Source organism: Phasianus colchicus, chromosome 38 (genome assembly GCF_987193195.1).
Source record: "Phasianus colchicus chromosome 38, bPhaCol1.hap1.1, whole genome shotgun sequence".
NCBI classification, from domain to species: Eukaryota; Metazoa; Chordata; class Aves; order Galliformes; family Phasianidae; genus Phasianus; species Phasianus colchicus.
This window is the reverse complement of record NC_143473.1, coordinates 828,223-848,453: the sequence shown is the minus strand read 5'-3', so window position 1 is coordinate 848,453 and position 20,231 is coordinate 828,223. Positions and strand designations below refer to the sequence as shown.

General features: G+C 60.7%; 1 protein-coding gene across 2 annotated transcripts in view; it reads right to left on the bottom strand.

The window, feature by feature from the left end:
- ERCC2 (ERCC excision repair 2, TFIIH core complex helicase subunit) overlaps positions 1 to 20,231 on the bottom strand; it is a 64,630-nt gene that overhangs the window by 35,204 nt on the left and 9,195 nt on the right. For both annotated transcript variants that reach the window (XM_090129814.1, XM_090129815.1), the window contains 8 exons: positions 17,477 to 17,593; positions 14,308 to 14,431; positions 12,410 to 12,506; positions 9,049 to 9,176; positions 5,256 to 5,424; positions 3,844 to 3,962; positions 1,958 to 2,027; positions 1,781 to 1,850 (listed from right to left, as the gene is read on the bottom strand). In XM_090129814.1, the coding sequence (XP_089985940.1) occupies positions 1,781 to 1,850; positions 1,958 to 2,027; positions 3,844 to 3,962; positions 5,256 to 5,424; positions 9,049 to 9,176; positions 12,410 to 12,506; positions 14,308 to 14,431; positions 17,477 to 17,593 (894 nt within the window). The remainder of the gene's footprint in view (positions 1 to 1,780; positions 1,851 to 1,957; positions 2,028 to 3,843; positions 3,963 to 5,255; positions 5,425 to 9,048; positions 9,177 to 12,409; positions 12,507 to 14,307; positions 14,432 to 17,476; positions 17,594 to 20,231) is intronic.

The following is a 20,231-nucleotide window of genomic DNA, read 5'->3' as shown; positions in this document are numbered from 1 at the left end:
GTAAAATGTGGGGGGGGGCACAATATTGATGGGGGGGCAATGGGGGGAGCGTAAAATGGGGGGGGCATAAAATGGGGGGGGCACAATATTGATGGAGGGGCAATGGGGGGGCACAGTATTGACGTGGGGGGGGGCACAATATTGATGTGGGGGGGGCAAAGGGGGGGCCACAATATTAATGTGGGGGGGGGCACAATATTGACCCGGGGGGGGGCAGAATGGGGGGGGCCCAATATTGATTTGGGGGGGGGCAGAATGGGGGGGGGCACAACATTAATGTGGGGGGGGGCACAATATTGATGTGGGGGGGGCCCACAATATTGACATGGGGGGCACAATGTGATGTGGGGGGGGTCACAATATTAATGGGGGGTGGCAAAGGGGGGGTCACAATATAAATATGGGGGGGCACAATATTGATCCGAGGGGGGCAGAATGGGGGGGGGGCACAATACTGATGGGGGAGCAGAATGTGGGGGGGGTAGAAATGTGACATGGGGGGGCACAATATTGACGGGGGGGGCAAAAGGGGGGGGGCATAATATTATGGGGGGGGGCACAATACTGACATGGGGGGCACAATATTGACATGGGGGGGGGGCAAAAGTGGGGGGGCACAATATTAATGTGGGGGGGCACAATATTGATGTGGGGGGGGGCAAAGGGGGGGCCACAATATTAATGTGGGGGGGGGCACAATATTGATGGGGGGGGGCAAAAGGGGGGGCACAATATTGACGTGGGGGGAGCAGAATAGGGGGGGGCACAAATGTGACATGGGGGGGCACAATATTGATGGGGGGGCAAAAGGGGGGGGCCCAATATTAATGTGGGGGGGGGGCACAATATTGACATGGGGGGGGCAATGGAGGGGGCACAATATTGATGTGGGGGGGGGCAGAATGGGGGGGGGCACAATATTAACATGGGGGGGGCACAATATCGACGGAGGGGGGACAAAAGGGGGGGGGCACAATATTGATGTGGGGGGCAAAAGGGGGGGGCACAATATTGACCCGGGGGGCGCAGAATGGGGGGGGGGCACAATATTAATGTGGGGGGGGGCACAATATTGACCCAGGGGGGCAGAATGGGGGGGGCCCAATATTGATTTGGGGGGGGGCAGAATGGGGGGGACACAACATGAATTTGGGGGGGGGCACAATATTGATGTGGGGGGGCCCACAATATTGACATGGGGGGGGCAATGTGATGTGGGGGGGGGGCAGAATTGGGGGGGGGGTCACAATATTAATGTGGGGGGGGCCAAAAGGGGGGGGCACAATATTATGGGGGGGGCACAATATTGATGTGGGGGGGGGGGCAAAAGGGGGGGGCACAACATTAATGTGGGGGGGGCACAATATTGATGTGGGGGGGCCCACAATATTGACATGGGGGGGGCAATGTGATGTGGGGGGGGCAGAATTGGGGCGGGGGGGGTCACAATATTAATGTGGGGGGGGGCAAAGGGGGGGGCACAATATTAATATGGGGGGGCACAATATTGATGTGGGGGGGGCCCCACAATATTGACATGGGGGGGGGCAAAGGGGGGGGCCACAATATTAACGTGGGGGGGGGGGGTCACAATATTGAAGTGGGGGGGGGGGACACAGTAATGACACGGGGTTGGGGGGGGGGGGCACAGAAATTACGTTGGGGGGGGGCAAATGGGGTGGGGGGGGCACGTGAATGACAATGGGGGGTCGTGGGGGGGGGGGGCGCGGGGGGGGGCATTACGATGGGGGGGGGGGCGCGGGGGGGGGGCACAACTGACCCCAGAGGTGATGATGACGGATTGGAAGCGTTCGAAGACGGGCCGGATGGCAATGGAGGCATCCAGGCAGCTGGGGGGGGGGGGTAATTAATTAATTGGTGCTAATTAGTGATTCGTTAGTGATTGATGAGGTAATTAGTGAGTTAATGAGGTTGTTAATTAAGGAAGGGCGGCCACCTGAAGTGCAGCACGGGGTTGGAGATGGTGGGGGTGCGTTCGTCAAAGGGTTCGATGATGATGGTGAAACCTGGGGGGGGGGGCACAGAAATGACTTAATTAATTAACGAGCTAATGAAGAAACTAATTAAAAAACCAATTAAGAAACTAATCAATAATTAAGGCTAATTCACGGGATCATTCATCGTTAAGATTTCCCTCCACCCCCCCCCTTCTTTTTGCTGCCCCTCCTTCACTAAAAGCCCCCCCCCAATTTTTGGTGCCCCCCCCCCCCCGTTTTGCTGCCCCCCCCCCATACTTCTGCCCCCCCCCCTTTGCTGTGCCCCCCCCCCTTTTTTTCTCCCCCCCCATTTTCCTGTCCCCCCCCCCATTATTTTCCTACCCCCCCTCCCACTCCCCCCCCCAATTTCCTCCCCCCCATTTTCTGTGCCCCCCCCATTTTCTGTCCCCCCCCCATTTTTCTGACCCCCCCATCTTCCTGGCCCCCCCCCGTTTTTGTTCCTCTCCCCATTTCCCTGCCCCCCCCATTTCCTGCCCCCCTTTCTTCAGCCCCCCCCATTCCCCCCCCCCAATTTTCCTGCCCCCCCTTTTTCACCCCTGCCCCCAATTTTTCTGCCCCCCCCCCAATTCCTCCCATTTTCCTCCCCCCCCCAATCTTTCTGCCCCCCCCTTTTTTGTGCCTCCCTTTTTTTCCTGCCCCCCCCCAGATTTTCCTGCCCCCCCCAATTTCCCCACCCCCCACCGATTTTCCTGCCCCCCCCTTTTTCCTGCCCCCCCATTTCCCTCCCCCCCCCATTTTCCTGCCCCCCCCTCGCTATAGGTTCCCCCCCTTTTCTCCCTTCTCTTTTTCCTGCCCCCCTTTTTTTCCCACCCCCCCTTTTCCTGCCCCCCCTTTTTTCTATCCCCCCCTTTTTTCCTGCCCCCCCTTTTTGCGCCCCCCCTTATTTTCTGCCCCTTTTTTTCTGCCCCCCCTTTCCCCCCCCTTTTCCTTCCCCCTTTTTCCTGCCCCCCCCTTTTCCTACCCCCCTTATTTTCTGCCCCCTTTTTCCTGCCCCCCCCTTTTTTCCAACCCCCCCTTTTTTCCTACCCCCCTTTTTGTGCCCCCCTTATTTTCTGCCCCTTTTTTCCTGCCCCCCCTTTTCCCTGCCCCCCCTTTTTGTGCCCCCCCTTTTTTCCAACCCCCTTTTCCCTGCCCCCCCTTTTCCTGCCCCCCCTTTTTTTCTGCCCTTTTCCTGCCCCCCCTTTTTTCCAACCCCCTTTTTTCCTGCCCCCCCCATTTTCCTCCCTCCCCCAATTTTCCTGCCCCCCCCCACTTCCCCACCCCCCCTTTCTTCCTGTCCCCCCCCTTTTTCTGCCCCCCTTATTTTCTGCCCCTTTTTCCTCCACCCCCCCTTTTTTCCTGCCCCCCTTTTCTCCTACCCCCCCTTTTTTCCCACCCCCTTTTTCCTGCCCCCCCTTTTTTCCAATTCTCCCCTTTTCCTGCCCCCCCTTTTTTCCTACCCCCCCTTTTTTCCCACCCCCTTTTTCCTACCCCCCCTTTTTTCCTGCCCCCCCTTTTTCTGCCCCCCTTATTTTCTGCCCCTTTTTTTCTGCCCCCCCTTTCCTCCCCCTTTTCCTTCCCCCTTTTTCCTTCCCCCCCTTTTCCTACCCCCCCTTTTTCCAACCCCCCCTTTTTCCAACCCCCCCCTTTTTCCTGCCCCCCTTTTTTCCTACCCCCCCTTTTTCCAAGCCCCCCTTTTTCCTGCCCCCCTTTTTTCCTACCCCCCCTTTTCCTGCCCCCCCCTTTTTCCTGTCCCCCTTTTTTCCTGCCCTCCCCGTTTTCCCGTGCCATCCCGCCCCCCCTGCCCCCCCATTTTCTGTTCCCCCCCCCATTTCGCCCCCCCCACCCTTGCTGTAGGTGCCCAGCAGGGTCCCGAAGTTGCAGAGCAGCGTCAGAGCCGAGAAATCGGCGGCGTCAGGAAGGGCCAAAGTGTGCAGCAGGGAGCGGAGCCGCTCCGAGCAGAACCTGGGGGGGGGAATATTGGGGGGGGTCAGGTGGGGGGGGGGGTCAGATGGGGGGGGCACAAGGTGGGGGGGGGCACATTGGGGGGGGGTCCGAGGGCCAGGGGGGGGGACAGAGGCAAAGTGTGCAGCAGGGAGCGGAGCCATGCCGAGCAGAACCTGGGGGGGGCAATATTGGGGGGGGGTCAGGTGGGGGGGGTTGGATGGGGGGGGGAACATGCGGGGAGGGCAGTGGGGGGGGGGGACAGAGGCAAAGTGTGCAGCAGGGAGCAGAGCCACTCTGAGCAGAACCTGGAGGGGGCACCAAATTGGGGGGGGTCAGATGGGGGGGGGGTCAGATGGGGGAAGGCACATTGGGGGGGGGTCCGAGGGCCAGGGGGGGGTCCCATGATGGGGGGAGGGGGGTCCTGGGGGGGTCCCGGGGGGGAGTCATGAGGGGGGGTTCCAGGGGGGGGGTCCCGTGGGGGAGGGGGTGTCCTGGTGGTGGGGGTCCCAGGGGGGGGGTCCCAGGTGGGGCTCCAGGGAGGGGCTCCAGGGGGGGTTCCAGGGGGGGTCCCATGGGGGGGTCCTGGTGGGAGGGGTCTCATGGGGGGGGTCCCGTGATGGGGTGGGGGGGGGTCCCAGGGGGGGTCCCGTGGGGAGTTGGTCCTGGGGGAGGGGATCCCATCGGGGGGGGGTTCCGGGGGGGGGCCCCAGGGGGGTGTCCCATGATGGGGGAAGGGGAGTCCTGGTGGTGGGGGTCCCAGGGGGGGGTCCCAGGGGGGGCTCCGGGGAGGGGCTCCAGGGGGGGTCCCAGCGGGGGTGCCAGGGGGGGGTGCCAGGAGGGGTCCCGTGGGGGGGTCCTGGTGGGAGGGGTCTCATGGGGGGGTCCTGTGATGGGGGGGGGGGCCCAGGGGGGGGTCCCATGATGGGGGGAGGGGGTCCTGGGGGTGTCCCGTGGGGGGGGGTCCCAGAGGGGGGGTCCCGGGGGGGGGTCCCATGGGGGAGGGGGTCTGGTGGTGGGGGTCCCAGAGGGGGGGTCCCAGTGGGGGTCCTGGGGGGGGGCCCCAGTGGGGGGTCCCATGATGGGGGGAGGGGGGTCCTGGGGGGGTCCCGGGGGGAGTCACGGGGGGGGTCCCAGAGGGGGGGTCCCAGTGGGGGTCCTGGGGGGGGGGCCCGGGGGGGGTCCTATGATGGGGGGGGGGTCCTATGATGGGGGGAGGGGGGTCCTGGGGGGGTCCCGGGGGGAGTTGGTCAGGACCCCTCCAGGGAGGAGGGGACCCCATCGGGGGGGGGTCCCGGGGGGGGCCACACGGACCTCAAAGGCTTGCGCTCGATGCAGACCCTCTGCCGCAGCTCGCTGAGGAAGGCGGGGGGGCTGAGCTGCTCCACGCGCGGCCCCCGCAGGCGGGAGCCCACGAAGCACAGCAGGCGGCGCAGGAAGGACACGAAGTGCTCCGCCGTGCGGATGCTGCCCGGAACGGCCTCTAGGGGGCGCAATACGACATACGGGGTTACGGGGGCGTTATAGGGGTTATGGGGTTTTGGGGGGTTATGGGGTCTATGGGGGTGTTATGGGGGGGTTGTAGGGGTTATGGGGTTTTTGGGGGTTATGGGGTTTATGGGGGTTATGGGGTTTATGGGGGGGTTATGGGGGGGTTATAGGGGTTATGGGGTTTTTGGGGGTTATGGGGTCTATGGGGGGTTATGGGGGCGTTATAGGGTTTATGGGGTTTTGGGGGGTTATGGGGTCTATGGGGGGTTATGGGGGGTTATAGGGGTTATGGGGTCTATGGGGGTTATAGGGGTTATGGGGTTTATGGGGTTTTTGGGGGGTTATGGGGGGCTATAGGGGTTATGGGGTTTTTGGGGGTTATGGGGTTTATGGGGGCTTATGGGGGGGCTATAGGGGTTATGGGGGGGTTATAGGGGTTATGGGGTTTTTGGGGGGTTATGGGGTTTTTGGGGGGTTATGGGGGGGCTATAGGGGTTATGGGGTTTTTGGGGGTTTATGGGGTTTTTGGGGGGTTATGGGGGTGCTATAGGGGTTATGGGGTTTATGGGAGTTTATGGGGTTTATGGGGTTTTTGGGGGGTTATGGGGGGGCTATAGGGGTTATGGGGTTTATGGGGGGTTATGGGGTTTATGGGGTCTATGGGGGGTTATGGGGGGGCTATAGGGGTTATGGGGTTTATGGGGGGGTTATGGGGTTGTTATGGGGTTTTTGGGGGGTTATGGGGGGGTTATAGGGGTTATGGGGTTTTTGGGGGGTTATGGGGGGCTATAGGGGTTATGGGGATTATGGGGGGTTATGGGGGCTTATAGGGTTATGGGGGTTATGGGGGTTATGGGAGGGTTATAGGGGTTATGGGGTTTATGGGGTCTATGGGGGGTTATGGGGGGGCTATAGGGGTTATGGGGTTTATGGGGGTTATGGGGTCTATGGGGGATTATGGGGGCGTTATAGGGTTTATGGGGTTTTGGGGGGTTATGGGGTCTATGGGGGTTATAGGGGTTATGGGGTCTATGGGGGGTTATGGAGGCGTTATAGGGTTTATGGGGTTTTGGGGGGTTATGGGGTCTTTGGGATTATAGGGGTTATGGGGTTTATGGGGTTTTTGGGGGGTTATGGGGGGCTATAGGGGTTATGGGGTTTTTGGGGGGTTATGGGGGGGCTATAGGGGTTATGGGGGTGCTATAGGGGTTATGGGGTTTATGGGGGTGTCATGGGGGTGTTATAGGGGTTTATGGGGTTTTTGGGGGGTTATGGGGGTGCTATAGGGGTTATGGGGTTTATGGGGGGGTTATGGGGTTGTTATGGGGTTTTTGGGGGGTTATGGGGGGCTATAGGGGTTGTGGGGTTTATGGGGTGTTATGGGGTCTATGGGGGCTTATGGGGTGGCTATAGGGGTTATGGGGTTTTTGGGGGTTATGGGGTTTATGGGGGTGTTATGGGGGGTTATAGGGGTTATGGGGATTTTGGGGGGTTATGGGGGAGCTATAGGGGTTATGGGGTTTATGGGGGTGTCATGGGGGGGTTATAGGGGTTTATGGGGTTTTTGGGGGTTATGGGTTTTATGGGGGCTTATGGGGGGGCTATAGGGGTTATGGGGTTTATGGGGGTGTCATGGGGGGGTTATAGGGGTTATGGGGTTTTTGGGGGGTTATGGGGGTGCTATAGGGGTTATGGTGTTTATGGGGGTGTCATGGGGGGTTATAGGGGTTATGGGGTCTATGGGGGTTATAGGGGTTATGGGGTTTATGGGTGTTATGGGGTTTATGGGGTTTTTGGGGAGTTATGGGGGGCTATAGGGGTTATGGGGTTTATGGGGGTGTTATGGGGGGTTATAGGGGTTATGGGGTTTTGGGGGGGTTATGGTGTTTTTGGAGGGTTATGCGGGGTGCTATAGGGGTTATGGGGGGGCTATAGGGATTATGGGGTTTATGGGGGGGTTATGGGGTTTATGGGGTTTTTGGGGGGTTATAGGGTTATGGGGTCTATGGGGGGGTTATAGGGGTTATGGGGTCTATGGGGGGTTATGGGGGGTTATGGGGGGGCTATAGGGGTTATGGGGTTTATGGGGGTGTCATGGGGGGTTATAGGGGTTATGGGGTCTATGGGGGTTATAGGGGTTATGGGGTTTATGGGGGCTTATGGGGGGTTATAGGGTTATGGGGTTTATGGGGGTGTTATGGGGGGGTTATAGGGGTTATGGGGTTTTTGGGGGTTATGGGGTTTATGGGGGCTTATGGGGGGGCTATAGGGTTTATGGGGTTTTTGGGGGGTTATGGGGGGGTTATAGGGTTATGGGGTTTATGGGGGTGTCATTGGGGGTTATGGAGTTTATGGGGTTTTTGGGGGTTATGGGGTTTATGGGGGCTTATGGGGGGGCTATAGGGGTTATGGGGTTTATGGGGGGGTTATGGGGGGAATATAGGGGTTATGGGGTTTTTGGGGGGGTTATGGGGTTGTTATGGGGTTTTTGGGGGGTTATGGGGGGGTTATAGGGGTTATGGGGTTTTTGGGGGGTTATGGAGGGTGCTATAGGGGTTATGGGGAGGCTATGGGGGATATGGGGTTTATGGGGGGGTTATGGGGTTGTTATGGGGTTTTTGGGGGGTTATGGGGGAGCTATAGGGGTTATGGGGTTTTTGGGGGGTTATGGGGGGCTATAGGGGTTATGGGGTTTTTGGGGGTTATGGGGTTTATGGGGGGGCTATAGGGGTTATGGGGTTTATGGGGGGGTTATGGGGCGTGCTATAGGGGTTATGGGGTTTATGGGGGGGTTATGGGGTTGTTATGGGGTTTTTGGGGGGTTATGGGGGGTTATAGGGGTTATGGGGTCTATGGGGGATATGGGGTTTATGGGGGGGTTATGGGGTTGTTATGGGGTTTTTGGGGGGTTATGGGGGAGCTATAGGGGTTATGGGGTTTATGGGGTTTTTGGGGGGTTATGGGGGGCTATAGGGGTTATGGGGTTTTTGGGGGGTTATGGGGGGGCTATAGGGGTTATGGGGGGACTATAGGGGTTATGGGGTTTACGGGGGTGTTATGGGGGGCTACAGGGTTTATGGGGGGGCTACAGGGCTTATGGGGTTTATGGGGTGTTATGGGGGGCTATAGAGGTTATGGGGGGGCTATAGGGGTTATGGGGTTTATGAGGGTGTTATGAGGGGGCTACAGGGGCTATGGGGGGGCTATAGGATTATGGGGTTTTTGGGGGTGTTACGGGGGGCTATAGGGGTTATGGGGGGGCTATAGGAGTTATGGGGTTTATGGGGGTGTTATGGGAGGGCTATAGGGGTTATGAGGGGGCTATAGGGGTTATGGGGCTTATGGGGGTGTTATGGGGGGGCTACAGGGGTTATGGGGGGGCTATAGGATTATGGGGTTTATGGGGGTGTTATGGGGGTGCTATAGGGATTATGGGGGGGCTATAGGGGTTATGGGGTTTATGGGGGTGTTATGGGGGGGCTATAGGAGTTATGGGGGGGCTATAGGAGTTATGGGGCTTATGGGGTGTTACGGGGGGGCTATAGAGGTTATGGGGGGGCCATAAGGCTTACGGGTCGAGCTGAGCCCCCCCGCCCCCCCCCGGCGCCCCCCCCACCCTGCAGCACGTGCTCGGGCAGCACGGGGTTCCCCAGGCAGACGTCGGCGTCCCGGGCTGCATCGCGCAGCCCCTCCAGCAGGTGGCGGTATTCAGCCTGCAGCCGCTGCGCGTCCGTCTGCTTCAGGCTGGGGGGGGGTGATTGGGGGGGGGGTAATTAGTTATGGGGGGATATAATGAGGGGGAGGCAATGGGGAGGGCTGTAAGGGGGGGGTGGAATTGGGGGGGGGGGTAATGGGGGGAGGCGATGGGTGGAGGGCTGGAAGGGGGGGTGATAATGGGGGGGTGGAGTAATGGGGGGGGATAATGGGGGGGCAATTATGGGGGGGTAATAATGGGGGGGAATAATGATGGGGAGGCAATGGGCGAGGGCTATAAGGGGGGGGGGAGTTATGGGGGGGGAATAATGGGGGGCAATATTGGGGGGACAATTATGGGGGGGTAATAATGGGGGGGAGGGCTACAAGGGGGGGCGATACTTGGGGGGTGGAATAATGGGGGGGCAATAATGGGGGGGGAATAATGGGGGGGAGGCAATGGGGAGGGCTATAAGGGGGGGGATTATGGGGGGGGCAATTATTGGGGGGGGTAATTGGGGGAGGTATAATGAGGGGGAGGCAACAGGGAAGGCTATAAGGGGGGGTGATAATGGGGGGGTGGAATAATGGGGGATTATGGGGGGGGTAATTATTGGGGGGGGTAATTAGGGGGGGGTTATAATGAGGGGGAGGCAACGGGGAGGGTTGTAAGGGGGGGTGGAATTATGGGGGCTGGTAATGGGGGGAGGTGATGGGTGGAGGGCTGGAAGGGGGGGGTGATAATGGGGGGTGGAGTAATGGGGGGGGATAATGGGGGGGCAATTATTGGGGAGGTAATTGGGGGGGGTTATAATGAGGGGGAGGAAATGGGGAGGGCTGTAAGGGGGGGCTGGAATTATGGGGGGGGAAAAATGGGGAATAATGGGGGGGCAATTATGGGGGGGAATAATGGGGGGGAGGCAATGGGGAGGGCTGTAAGGGGGGGTGATAATGGGGGGGTGGAATAATGGGGGATTATGGGGGGGGTAATTATTGGGGGGGGTAATTAGGGGGGGGTTATAATGAGGGGGAGGCAATGGGGAGGGCTGTAAGGGGGGGGGGAATTATGGGGGGGGGTAATGGGGGGAGGTGATGGGTGGAGGGCTATGGGGGGGGTGATAATGGGGGGGTGGAGTAATGGGGGGGCAATAATGGGGGGGAATAATGGGGGGCAGGCAATGGGGGAGGGCTATAAGGGGGGGGGATTATGGGGGGGGCAATTATTGGGGGGGGTAATTGGGGGGGGTATAATGAGGGGGAGGCAATGGGGGAGGGCTGTAAGGGGGGAGCAATACTGGGGGGGTGGAATAATGGGGGGGCAATTATGGGGGGGAATTATGGGGGGGCAATTATTGGGGGGTAATAATGGGGGGGGGGCATTGGGGGAAGGCTATGGGGGGGCGATACTGGGGGGCTGGAATAAAAGGGGGGGCAATAATGGGGGGGCAATAGGGGAGGTTCTAAGGGGGGGCGATAATGGGGGGGCAATTATTGGGGGGCAATAATGGGGGGGTAATAATGGGGGGAGGCAATGGGGGAGAACTATCGGGGGGGTGATATTGGGGGGGCAATAATGGGGGGGCAGTAATGGGGGGGTAATAATGGGGGGACACAAAATTGGGGGGGCACAAAAATGGGGGTGGGGGGCAATGGGGGGTGGTGAGAAAACAAGGGGGGGGCAAAAAAATGGGGATGGGGGGAAAAATAGGAGGGGAGGTGGTGATAAAATGGGGAGGCACAGAAATGGGGGGGCACAAAATTTCGGTGGGGCACAAAAATGGGGGGGCTGATAAAAATTGGGGGGGCACAAAAATGGGGGTGGGGGGCAATGGGGGGGTGGTGGGAAAATGAGGGGGGCAACAAAATGGGGATGGAGGGGGAATAGGAAGGGGGGGGTGATAAAATGGGGGGGGTCATAATGTGGGGGGGGTCACAAAAATGTGGGGGGGGTGTCCCAATTTGGGGGGGGGCAGAAAAATGGGGGGGCTGATAAAAATGAGGGGGGGGCACAAAAATGGGGGTGGGGAGAAATGGGGGGGTGGGGAGAAAATGAGGAGGGGGGGACATGAAATGGAGATGGGGGGGCAAATGGGGGGGCGGTGATAAAATGGGGGGGGCACAAAAATGGGGGGGGGCACAAAATTTGGGGGGGGCACAAAAATGGGGGTGGGGGGCAATGGGGGGTGGTGAGAAAACAAGGAGGGGGGGAGCACACAAAATGGGGATGGGGGGGCAAAGAGGAAGGGGGGGTGGTGATAAAATGGGGGGGGCACAAAAATGGGGGGGCACAAAATTTGGGGGGGGCACAAAAATGGGGGTGGGGGGCAATGGGGGGGTGGTGAGAAAACGAGGAGGGGGGACACAAAAGGGGGATGGGGGGGAATAGGAAGGGGGGGCGGTGATAAAATGGGGGGGGCACAAAAATGGGGGGGGCACGAAATTTGGGGGGGCCACAAAAATGGGGGTGGGGGGCAATGGGGGGTGGGGAGAAAATGAAGGGGGGGACACAAAAGGGGGATGGGGGGGCAAAGAGGAAGGGGGGGTGGTGATAAAATGGGGGGGGGATAATGTGGGGGGGGGTCACAAAAATGTGGGGGGGTGTCCCAATTTGGGGGGGGGCAGAAAAATGGGGGTGGGGGGCATTGGGAGGGTGGTGAGAAAACGAGGAGGGGGGACACAAAAGGGGGATGGGGGGAAAATAGGAGGGGAGGTGGTGATAAAATGGGGGGGGGGTAATGTGGGGGGGTCACAAAAATGGGGGGGTCACAATCTGGGGGTGGGGGCACAAAATTTGGGGGGGGCACAAAAATGGGGGTGGGGAGAAATGGGGGGGTGGGAATAAAATGAGGAGGGGGGGACACGAAATGGGGATGGGGGGGCAAATGGGGGGGCGGTGATAAAATGTGGGGGGCACAAAAATGGGGGGGGCACAAAAATGGGGGTGGGGGGCAATGGGGGGTGGTGAGAAAACGAGGAGGGGGGGCAACAAAATGGGGATGGGGGGGCAAAGAGGAAGGGGGGGCGGCGATAAAACGGGGGGGGTCATAATGTGGGGGGGGGCAAAAAAATGGGGGGGGGGCCACAAAAATGGGGGGGGCATTGGGGGGGTGGTGAGAAAACGAGGAGGGGGGACACAAAAGGGGGATGGGGGGGGAATAGGAAGGGGGGGTGGTGATAAAAGGGGGGGGGGTAATGTGGGGGGGGGTCACAAAAATGGGGGGGGTGTCCCAATTTGGGGGGGGGTCCCAATTTGGGGGGGGGTCCCAATTTGGGGGGGGTCTCACTTCTGCACGGCGGCGCTGAGGGCGCTGAGGTTGCTGTGGCAGCGGTCCAAGGTGCGGCGGGTGATGTTCACCCCCATGGAGTCAATGCAGACGTTGTCTTTTTTTGGGGGGGGGGCACAAAAATGGGGGGGGGGTCACCCTATGGGGTCAGCCTATTTTGTGCCGCCCCCCCCCCACAAAAAAATCCGCTTTCTTGGGTGGGTTTTTGGGGGGTAAAATGGCCCGTTTTTGGCTCCCCGTCGCCTCTGTTATCCCAAATTCTGACCCCCCCCCCCTCAGACAATTTCTCCCCCTCCCCACCACGTTTCTTTGCCCCCCCCTTTTCCGCCCCTCCCCGCAACTTCTTTCACCCAAATTCCCCAGTTTTTCCCCCAAAATTCCACCCTCAAATCCACCACTTCCCTCCAAAATCCCCCTTTTCCCCCCGAAATCTCCCTTTTTCCCTCCAAAATCCCCCTTTTCCCCCCAAAATGCCCCTTTTCCCTCCAAAATCCCCCCTTTTCCCCCCAAAATAAATCCCCCCTTTTCCCCCCAAATCTCCCCCTTCCCCCCCCCGAATCCCTCCCACCCCTTTTGCCCCTCTCAAACCCCTCCTTCTCCTCCCTGGACCCCCCCCAAATTCCACCCCCATCCCCAAAACCCCCCCTTTCCCCCCTCCCCAACTCCCCCTTTCTCCCCCTTTGCCCCCCCAAATCCCACCCCCCAACCCTAAAACCTCCCATTCCCCCCCCAAATCCCTCTCCCCCCTCCCGGACCCCCCCCAAATCCCCCCTTCACCTCCCTCAACTCCCCATTTCCCCCCCAGACCCCCCCAAATTCCCTCTTTCCTCCCCCAGACCCCCCCCAATCCCCCCATTTCCCCCCCCAAATCCCCCCCAAACCCCCAACCCCCCCCCTCACATCCCCCTCTCCCCCCCAAACTCCCCTCTCCCCCCCCAGACCCCCCCCAAATCCCCCCTTCACCCCCTTCAACTCCCCATTTCCCCCCCAGACCCCCCCAAATCCCCCCTTTCCCCCCCAAACTCCCCTCTCCCCCCCCAGCCCCCCCCCAAATCCCCCCTTCACCCCCCTCATCCCCCCATTCCCCCCCCCCAAACCCCCCCAAACCCCTCAACCCCCCTCTCCCCCCCAAACTCCCCTCTGCCCCCCCATACCCCCCCCAAATTCCTCCTTTCCCCCCAGACCCCCCCAAATCCCTCTCCCCCCTCCCTGACCCCCCCCCAAATCCCCCCTTCACCTCCCTCAACCCCCCATTTCTCCCCCCAGACCCCCCCAAATTCCCCCTTTCCTCCCCCAGACCCCCCCCAAATCCCCCCCTTTCCCCCCCAATTCCCCCTTTCCCCCCCCAAATCCCCCCTTTCCCCCCCAAACTCCCCCCTCTCCCCCCTCTCCCCCCCAAATCCCCCCTTTCCCCCCCAAATCCCTCATTTCCCCCCCAGAACCCCCCCAAATCCCCCCTTCACCCCCCTCAACTCCCCATTTCCCCCCCAGACCCCCCCCAAATCCCTCCTTTCCCTCCCCATACCCCCCCAAGCCCCCCCCAAACCCCCACACAGCCCCCCCTCACATCCCCCTCTCCCCCCCAAAATCCCCTCTCCCCTCCCAGACCCCCCCCAAATCCCCCCTTCACCCCCCTCAACTCCCCATTTCCCCCCCAGACCCCCCCAAGTGCCCCCTTTCCCCCCCAAACTCCCCTCTCCCCCCCCCAGACCCCCCCCAACTCCCCCCTTTCCCCCCCCCAGCCCCCCCCAAATCCCTTCACCCCCCTCAACTCCCCATTTCCCCCCCAGACCCCCCCCAAATCCCCCCTTCACCCCCCTCATCCCCCCATTTCCCCCCCCCAAACCCCTCAACCCCCCCCTTCACACCCCCCTCTCCCCCCCCGGCCCCCCCCCCACCGATATTATGGGCCTCATCGAAGACCACCACGGATTTCCTGCTCAGCTCCTTGGACACCAGCTGGGCGATTTTGGGATCCAGCAAATAATGGTAGCTGTAAACCACCACGTTGGCGTGCAGGATCTGATTTTTTTTGGGGGGGGGGACAAGCGGGGGGGGGGGCAGAAATTTTTTTGGGGGGGTCACATCACCCCCCCCCCCCAAAACCCCCACTTTCTTCCCCCTCAAATCCCTCTTCCCCCCAGATCTCCCTTCTTCCCCCCCCAACTCCACATTTCTCCCCCCTCCCCCCCCTTCTAAATCCCCCCCCCCAAAAAAAAATCTCCCCCCACCCTTCGCCCACCCCCCCCCAAATCCCCCTGATGGTTTTTTTTCCCCCCTTAAAATGGGGAACCCCCAAAACAGAGCCCCTGCCAACAAAATGGGACCCCCCCCAAAATACTGCCCCCCCCCCCAAAATGAGGACCCCCCCTCAAAATGAGGACCCCCCCAAAATATATGGGAACCCCCTCAAAATGAGGACAACCCCCAAAATGGAGACACCCCCACCACAAAGTGAGGACCCCCCCCTAAAATGTGGAACCCCCAAAACGGAGCCCCTGCCAACAAAATGAGGACCCCCCTCAAATAATTGGGACCCCCCCCAAAATATTGCCTCCCCCCCAAATGGAGACCCCCCCTCAAAATGAGGACCCCCCAAACAAAATGAGACCCCCCCAAATAAACAGGACCCCCCCCAAAATGAGGACCCCCCCCAAAAAATGTTGCCCCCCCAAAACAGGAATCCCTTCCCAAAATGAGAAGAATCCCCCCCCCCAAATTTGACCCCCCCCTCAAAACAGAGCCCCCCCCCCAACAAAATGAGGACCCCCCCCAAAATAAATGAGACCCCCCCAAAATGGAGACACCGCCCCTCAAAATGAGGACCCCCCCAAATAAACGGGACCCCCCCCCAAAATGAGGACCCCCCCTTAAAATGGGGAACCCCCAAAACGGAGACCCTGCCAACAAAATGAGGACCCCCCCCCGAAAATAGAGCCCCCACCCCAAAAAAGGGACCCCCCAAAATGAGGACCCCCCCCAACAAAATGAGACCCCCCCCAAATAAATGGGACCCCCCCAAAATGAGGACCCCCCCCAACAATATGAGGACCTCCCCCAAAATGGAGACACCCCCTCCCCAAACTGAGGACCCCCCCCTTAAAATGGGGAACCCCCAAAACGGAGACCCTGCCATCAAAATGAGGACCCCCCCCAAAATACTGCCCCCCCCCCAGAATGGAGACCCCCCCTCAAAATAAGGACCCCCCCCAACAAAATGAGACCCCCCCAAATGAGGACCCCCCCCAAAATGGAGACACCACCCCCACAAAGTGAGAACCCCCCCCTAAAGTGGGGAACCCCCAAAACGGAGCCCCTGCCAACAAAATGGGACCCCCCCCAAAATACTGCCCCCCCTCAAAATGAGGACCCCCCCCACATATATGGGACCCCCCCCAAAATGAGGACCCCCCCCAAAATGGAGACACCCCCACCACAAAGTGAGAACCCCCCCCTAAAATGAGGAACCCCCAAAACGGCGACCCTGCCATCAAAATGAGGACCCCCCCAAAATACTGCCCCTCCCCCCAAAATGGAGACCCCCACTCAAAATAAGGACCCCCCCCAACAAAATGAGACCCCCCCCAAAATGAGGACCCCCCCCCAAAATGGAGACACCCCCTCCCCAAACTGAGGACCACCCCCTAAAATGGGGAACCCCCAAAACGGAGCCCCTTCCAACAAAATGGGACCCCCCCCCAAAATACTGCCCCCCCCCACAAAATGAGGACCCCCCCCAAAATGGAGACACCCCCACCACAAAGTGAGAACCCCCCCCTAAAATGAGGAACCCCCAAAACGGAGACCCTGCCAACAAAATGAGGACCCCCCCCTCAAATAAATGGGACCCCCCCCAAAATATTGCCCCCCCCCAAATAAATGACCCCCCCTCGAAATGAGGACCCCCCCCAAACAAAATGAGACCCCCCCAAATAAACACGATACCCCCCAAAATGAGGACCCCCCCCAAAAAATGTTGCCCCCCCAAAACAGGAATCCCTTCCCAAAATGAGAATCCCCCCCCCCCAAATTTGACCCCCCCACTCAAAACAGAGCCCCCCCAAAAAAAATGAGACCCCCCAAATAAATGGGACCCTCCCCAAAATGAGGACCCCCCCCCAAAATGAGGACCCCCCCAAATAAACAGGACCCCCCCAAAATGAGGACCCCCCCTTAAAATGGGGAACCCCCAAAACTGAGCCCCTGCCAACAAAATGAGGACCCCCCCCCCACAAAATAGAGCCCCCACCCCAAAATAAGGACCCCCCCAACAAAATGAGACCCCCCCAAATAAATGGAACCCCCCCCAAAATGAAGAGCCCCCCCTTAAAATGGGGAACCCCCAAAACGGCGACCCTGCCAACAAAATGAGGACCCCCCAAAATACTGTCCCTCCCCCCAAAATAGAGACCCCCCCTCAAAATAAGGACCCCCCCCAACAAAATGAGACCCCCCCCAAAATGAGGACCCCCCCCAAAATGGAGACACCCCCTCCCCAAACTGAGGAGCCCCCGCCTAAAATGGGGAACCCCCAAAACCGAGCCCCTTCCAACAAAATGGGACCCCCCCCCAAAATACTGCCCCCCCCCACAAAATGAGGACCCCCCCTCAAAATGAGGACCCCCCCCACATATATGGGACCCTCCCCAAAATGAGGACCCCCCCCAAAATGGAGACACCCCCCAAAATGGAGACACCCCCACCACAAAGTGAGAACCCCCCCCTAAAATGAGGAACCCCCAAAACAGAGCCCCTGCTAAAAAAATGGGACCCCCCCCAAAATACTGGCCCCCCCCCAAAATGAGGACCCCCCTCAAAATAAGGACCCCCCCCAACAAAATGAGACCCTCCTTAATAAATGGGACCCCCCCCCAAATGAAACCCCCCCCCCTTAAAATGGGGAAGCCCCAAAACGGCGACCCTGCCATCAAAATGAGGACCCCCCCCAAAATGCTGCCCCCACCCCCAGAACAGCGACCCCCACAAATGATGACACCCCCAAATTATTGCCCCCCCCCCCCCAAATTATCGCCCCCCCCCCCGATTTACCGCCCCCCCCCCCCGCACCGAGCAGCGCGCCATGAAATAGGGGCACCAGCCCTTCTGGCGGCCGAACGCCTTCAGGTCGTCCAGGTTGTAAACGCCGTAAGGGAGGGGGAGCTCGCGGCCCTGGGTGTCGAAATTCTGGGGGGGGGCAAAGGGGGGGGGCAGGGTGAGACATCGGGGGGGTCGGCGGGGGGGGTGGGAGGGGGCAATGTCAGATATTGGGGGTTGAAATGGGGGGGGGGGAAGAGAATGCGCAGAAATTGGGGTCCCTAATTGAGGGAGGGGGGAAGGGGGGGGCAGCAAAATTCTTTGGGGGGGGCAAAGGGGGGGGGCAGGGTGAGACATTGGGGCTCAATGGGGGGGGCGAAGGGGGGCAAGGTCAGATATTGGGGGTTGAAATGGGGGGGGAGAATGGGCAGATATTGGGGGTCCCTAATTGGGGGAGGGGGGAAGGGGGGGGTAAAATTCTTTGGGGGGGTGAAAAATGGGGGGGGGCAAAGGGGGGGGCAGGGTGAGACATCGAGGGGGTCGGTGGGGGGGGTGGGGGGGGCAATGTGAGATATTGGGGCTGAAATGGGGGGGGAGAATGGGCAGATATTGGGGGTCGTGATGGAGGCTGGGGGCTGAGGGGGGGGCACAGCCGTGGGTGTCGAAATTCTGGGGGGGGGGCAAAGGGGGGGGGCAGGGTGAGACATCGGGGGGGTCAGTGGGGGGGTCGGGGAGGGCAATGTGAGATGTTGGGGGTTGAAATGGGGGGGGGGGGGGAGAGAATGGGCAGATATTGGGGGTCCCTAATTGGGGGGGGGGGAAGGGGGGGGCAAAATTCTTTGGGGGGGGCAAAGGGGGGGGGCAGGGTGAGACATTGGGGGGCTGTGTGGGGAGGGCGGGGGTGGCAATGTCAGATATTGGGGGTTGAAATGGGGGGAGGAACATGGTCTGAGGTTGGGGGTCATGATGGAGAGGCTGGGATCTGGGGGGGGGCACAGCCATGGGTGTCAAAATTCTGGGGGGGGGCAAAGGGGGGGGGCAGGGTGAGACATCGAGGGGGTCGGTGGGGGGGGTGGGGTGGGCAATGTGAGATATTGGGGGTTGAAATGGGAGGGGGGAAATGGGCAGAAATTGGGGGTCGTGATGGAGGCTGGGGGCTGAGGGGGGGGCACAGCTGTGGGTGTCGAAATTCTGGGGGGGGGGCAAAGGGGGGGGGCAGGGTGAGACATCGGGGGGGTCGGCGGGGGGGCAGGGGGGGGCAATGTGAGATATTGGGGGTAGAAATGGGGGGGGGGGGAGAGAATGGGCAGATATGGGGGGTTCCTAATTGGGGGAGGGGGGAAGGGGGGGCAGCAAAATTCTCTGGGGGGGGCAAAGGGGGGGGGCAGGGTGAGACATTGGGGCTCAATGGGGGGGGCGGGGGGGGCAAGGTCAGATATTGGGGGTTGTAATGGGGGGGGAGAATGAGCAGATATTGGGGGTTGTGATGGAGAGGCTGGGATCTGGGGGGGGGCACAGCCATGGGTGTTGGAATTCTGCGGGGGGGCAAAGGGGGGGGCAGGGTGAGACATTGGGGGGGTTGGCGGGGGGGGCAATGTGAGATATTGGGGGTTGAAATGGGGGGGGGGGAGAGAATGGACAGATATTGGGGGTCCCTAATTGGGGGAGGGGGGGGGGAAGGGGGAAAATGGCTGGGGCTGTAAAAATTCTGGGGGGGGGCAAAGGGGGGGGGCAGGGTGAGACATCGGGGGGGTCGGCAGGGGGGGCGGGGGGGGGCAATGTCAGATATTGGGGGTTGAAATGGGGGGGGACATGGGCAGATATTGGGGGTCATGATGGAGAGGCTGGGATCTGGGGGGGGGGGGCACGGCTGTGGGTGTCAAAATTCTGGGGGGGGGGCAAAGGGGGGGGCAGGGTGAGACATCAGGGGGGTCGGCGGGGGGGGCGGGGGGGGGCAATGTCAGATATTGGGGTTGAAATGGGGGGGGAGAATGGTCTGAGGTTGGGGGTCGTGATGGAGAGGCTGGGATCTGGTGGGGGGCACGGCTGTGGGTGTCAAAATTCTGGGGGGGGGAGAAAGGGGGGGGCAGGGTGAGACATCGGGGGGGTCGGTGGGGGGGGCGGGGGGGGGCAATGTAAGATATTGGGGGTTGAAATGGGGGGGGGGATGGTCTGATATTGGGGGTCGTTGGGGGGGGTTGGGGGGGGTCATGGAGAGGTGGGGGGGGGTCATGTGGGGGGGTTATGGGGGGGCCACTGTCAACCATTGGGGGTCTTGGGGTGGGGGGGGCATGGTGAGGGGGTCGCGGGGGGGGGCAGTGTCTGCCATTGGGAGCCCCTTTGGGTGGGGTGGGGGGGTCCTGGGGGGGGGTCTTAGGGTGGGGGGGGTGTAATGGGGGGGGGCACTGTGAGCCATTGAGGGTCCCTTTGGGTTGGGGGGGGGATTCATGGGGGGGGGTCATTGGTGGGGTCTTGGGGTGGGGGGGGGCTTGGGAGTCCTTTTGGGTGGGGGTCTTGGGGGGGGTCTTAGGGTGCGGGGGGGGAAATGTTAACCACTGGGGGTCTCATGAGTGGGGGGGGGAATTGGTGGGGATTTGGGGGGGGGGGGCAGTGTCAGCCATTGGGGGTCCTTTTGGGTTGGGGGGGGGTCATGGAGAGGTGGGGGGGGGTCATGGGGGGGGGGGTCCTGGGGGGGGGGCACTGTCAGCCATTAGGGGTCTCAAGGGGACCCCTTGGAGTGGGGGGGGGCACAACCATTGGGGGTCTCAACGGGGGGGGTCAGTGTCTG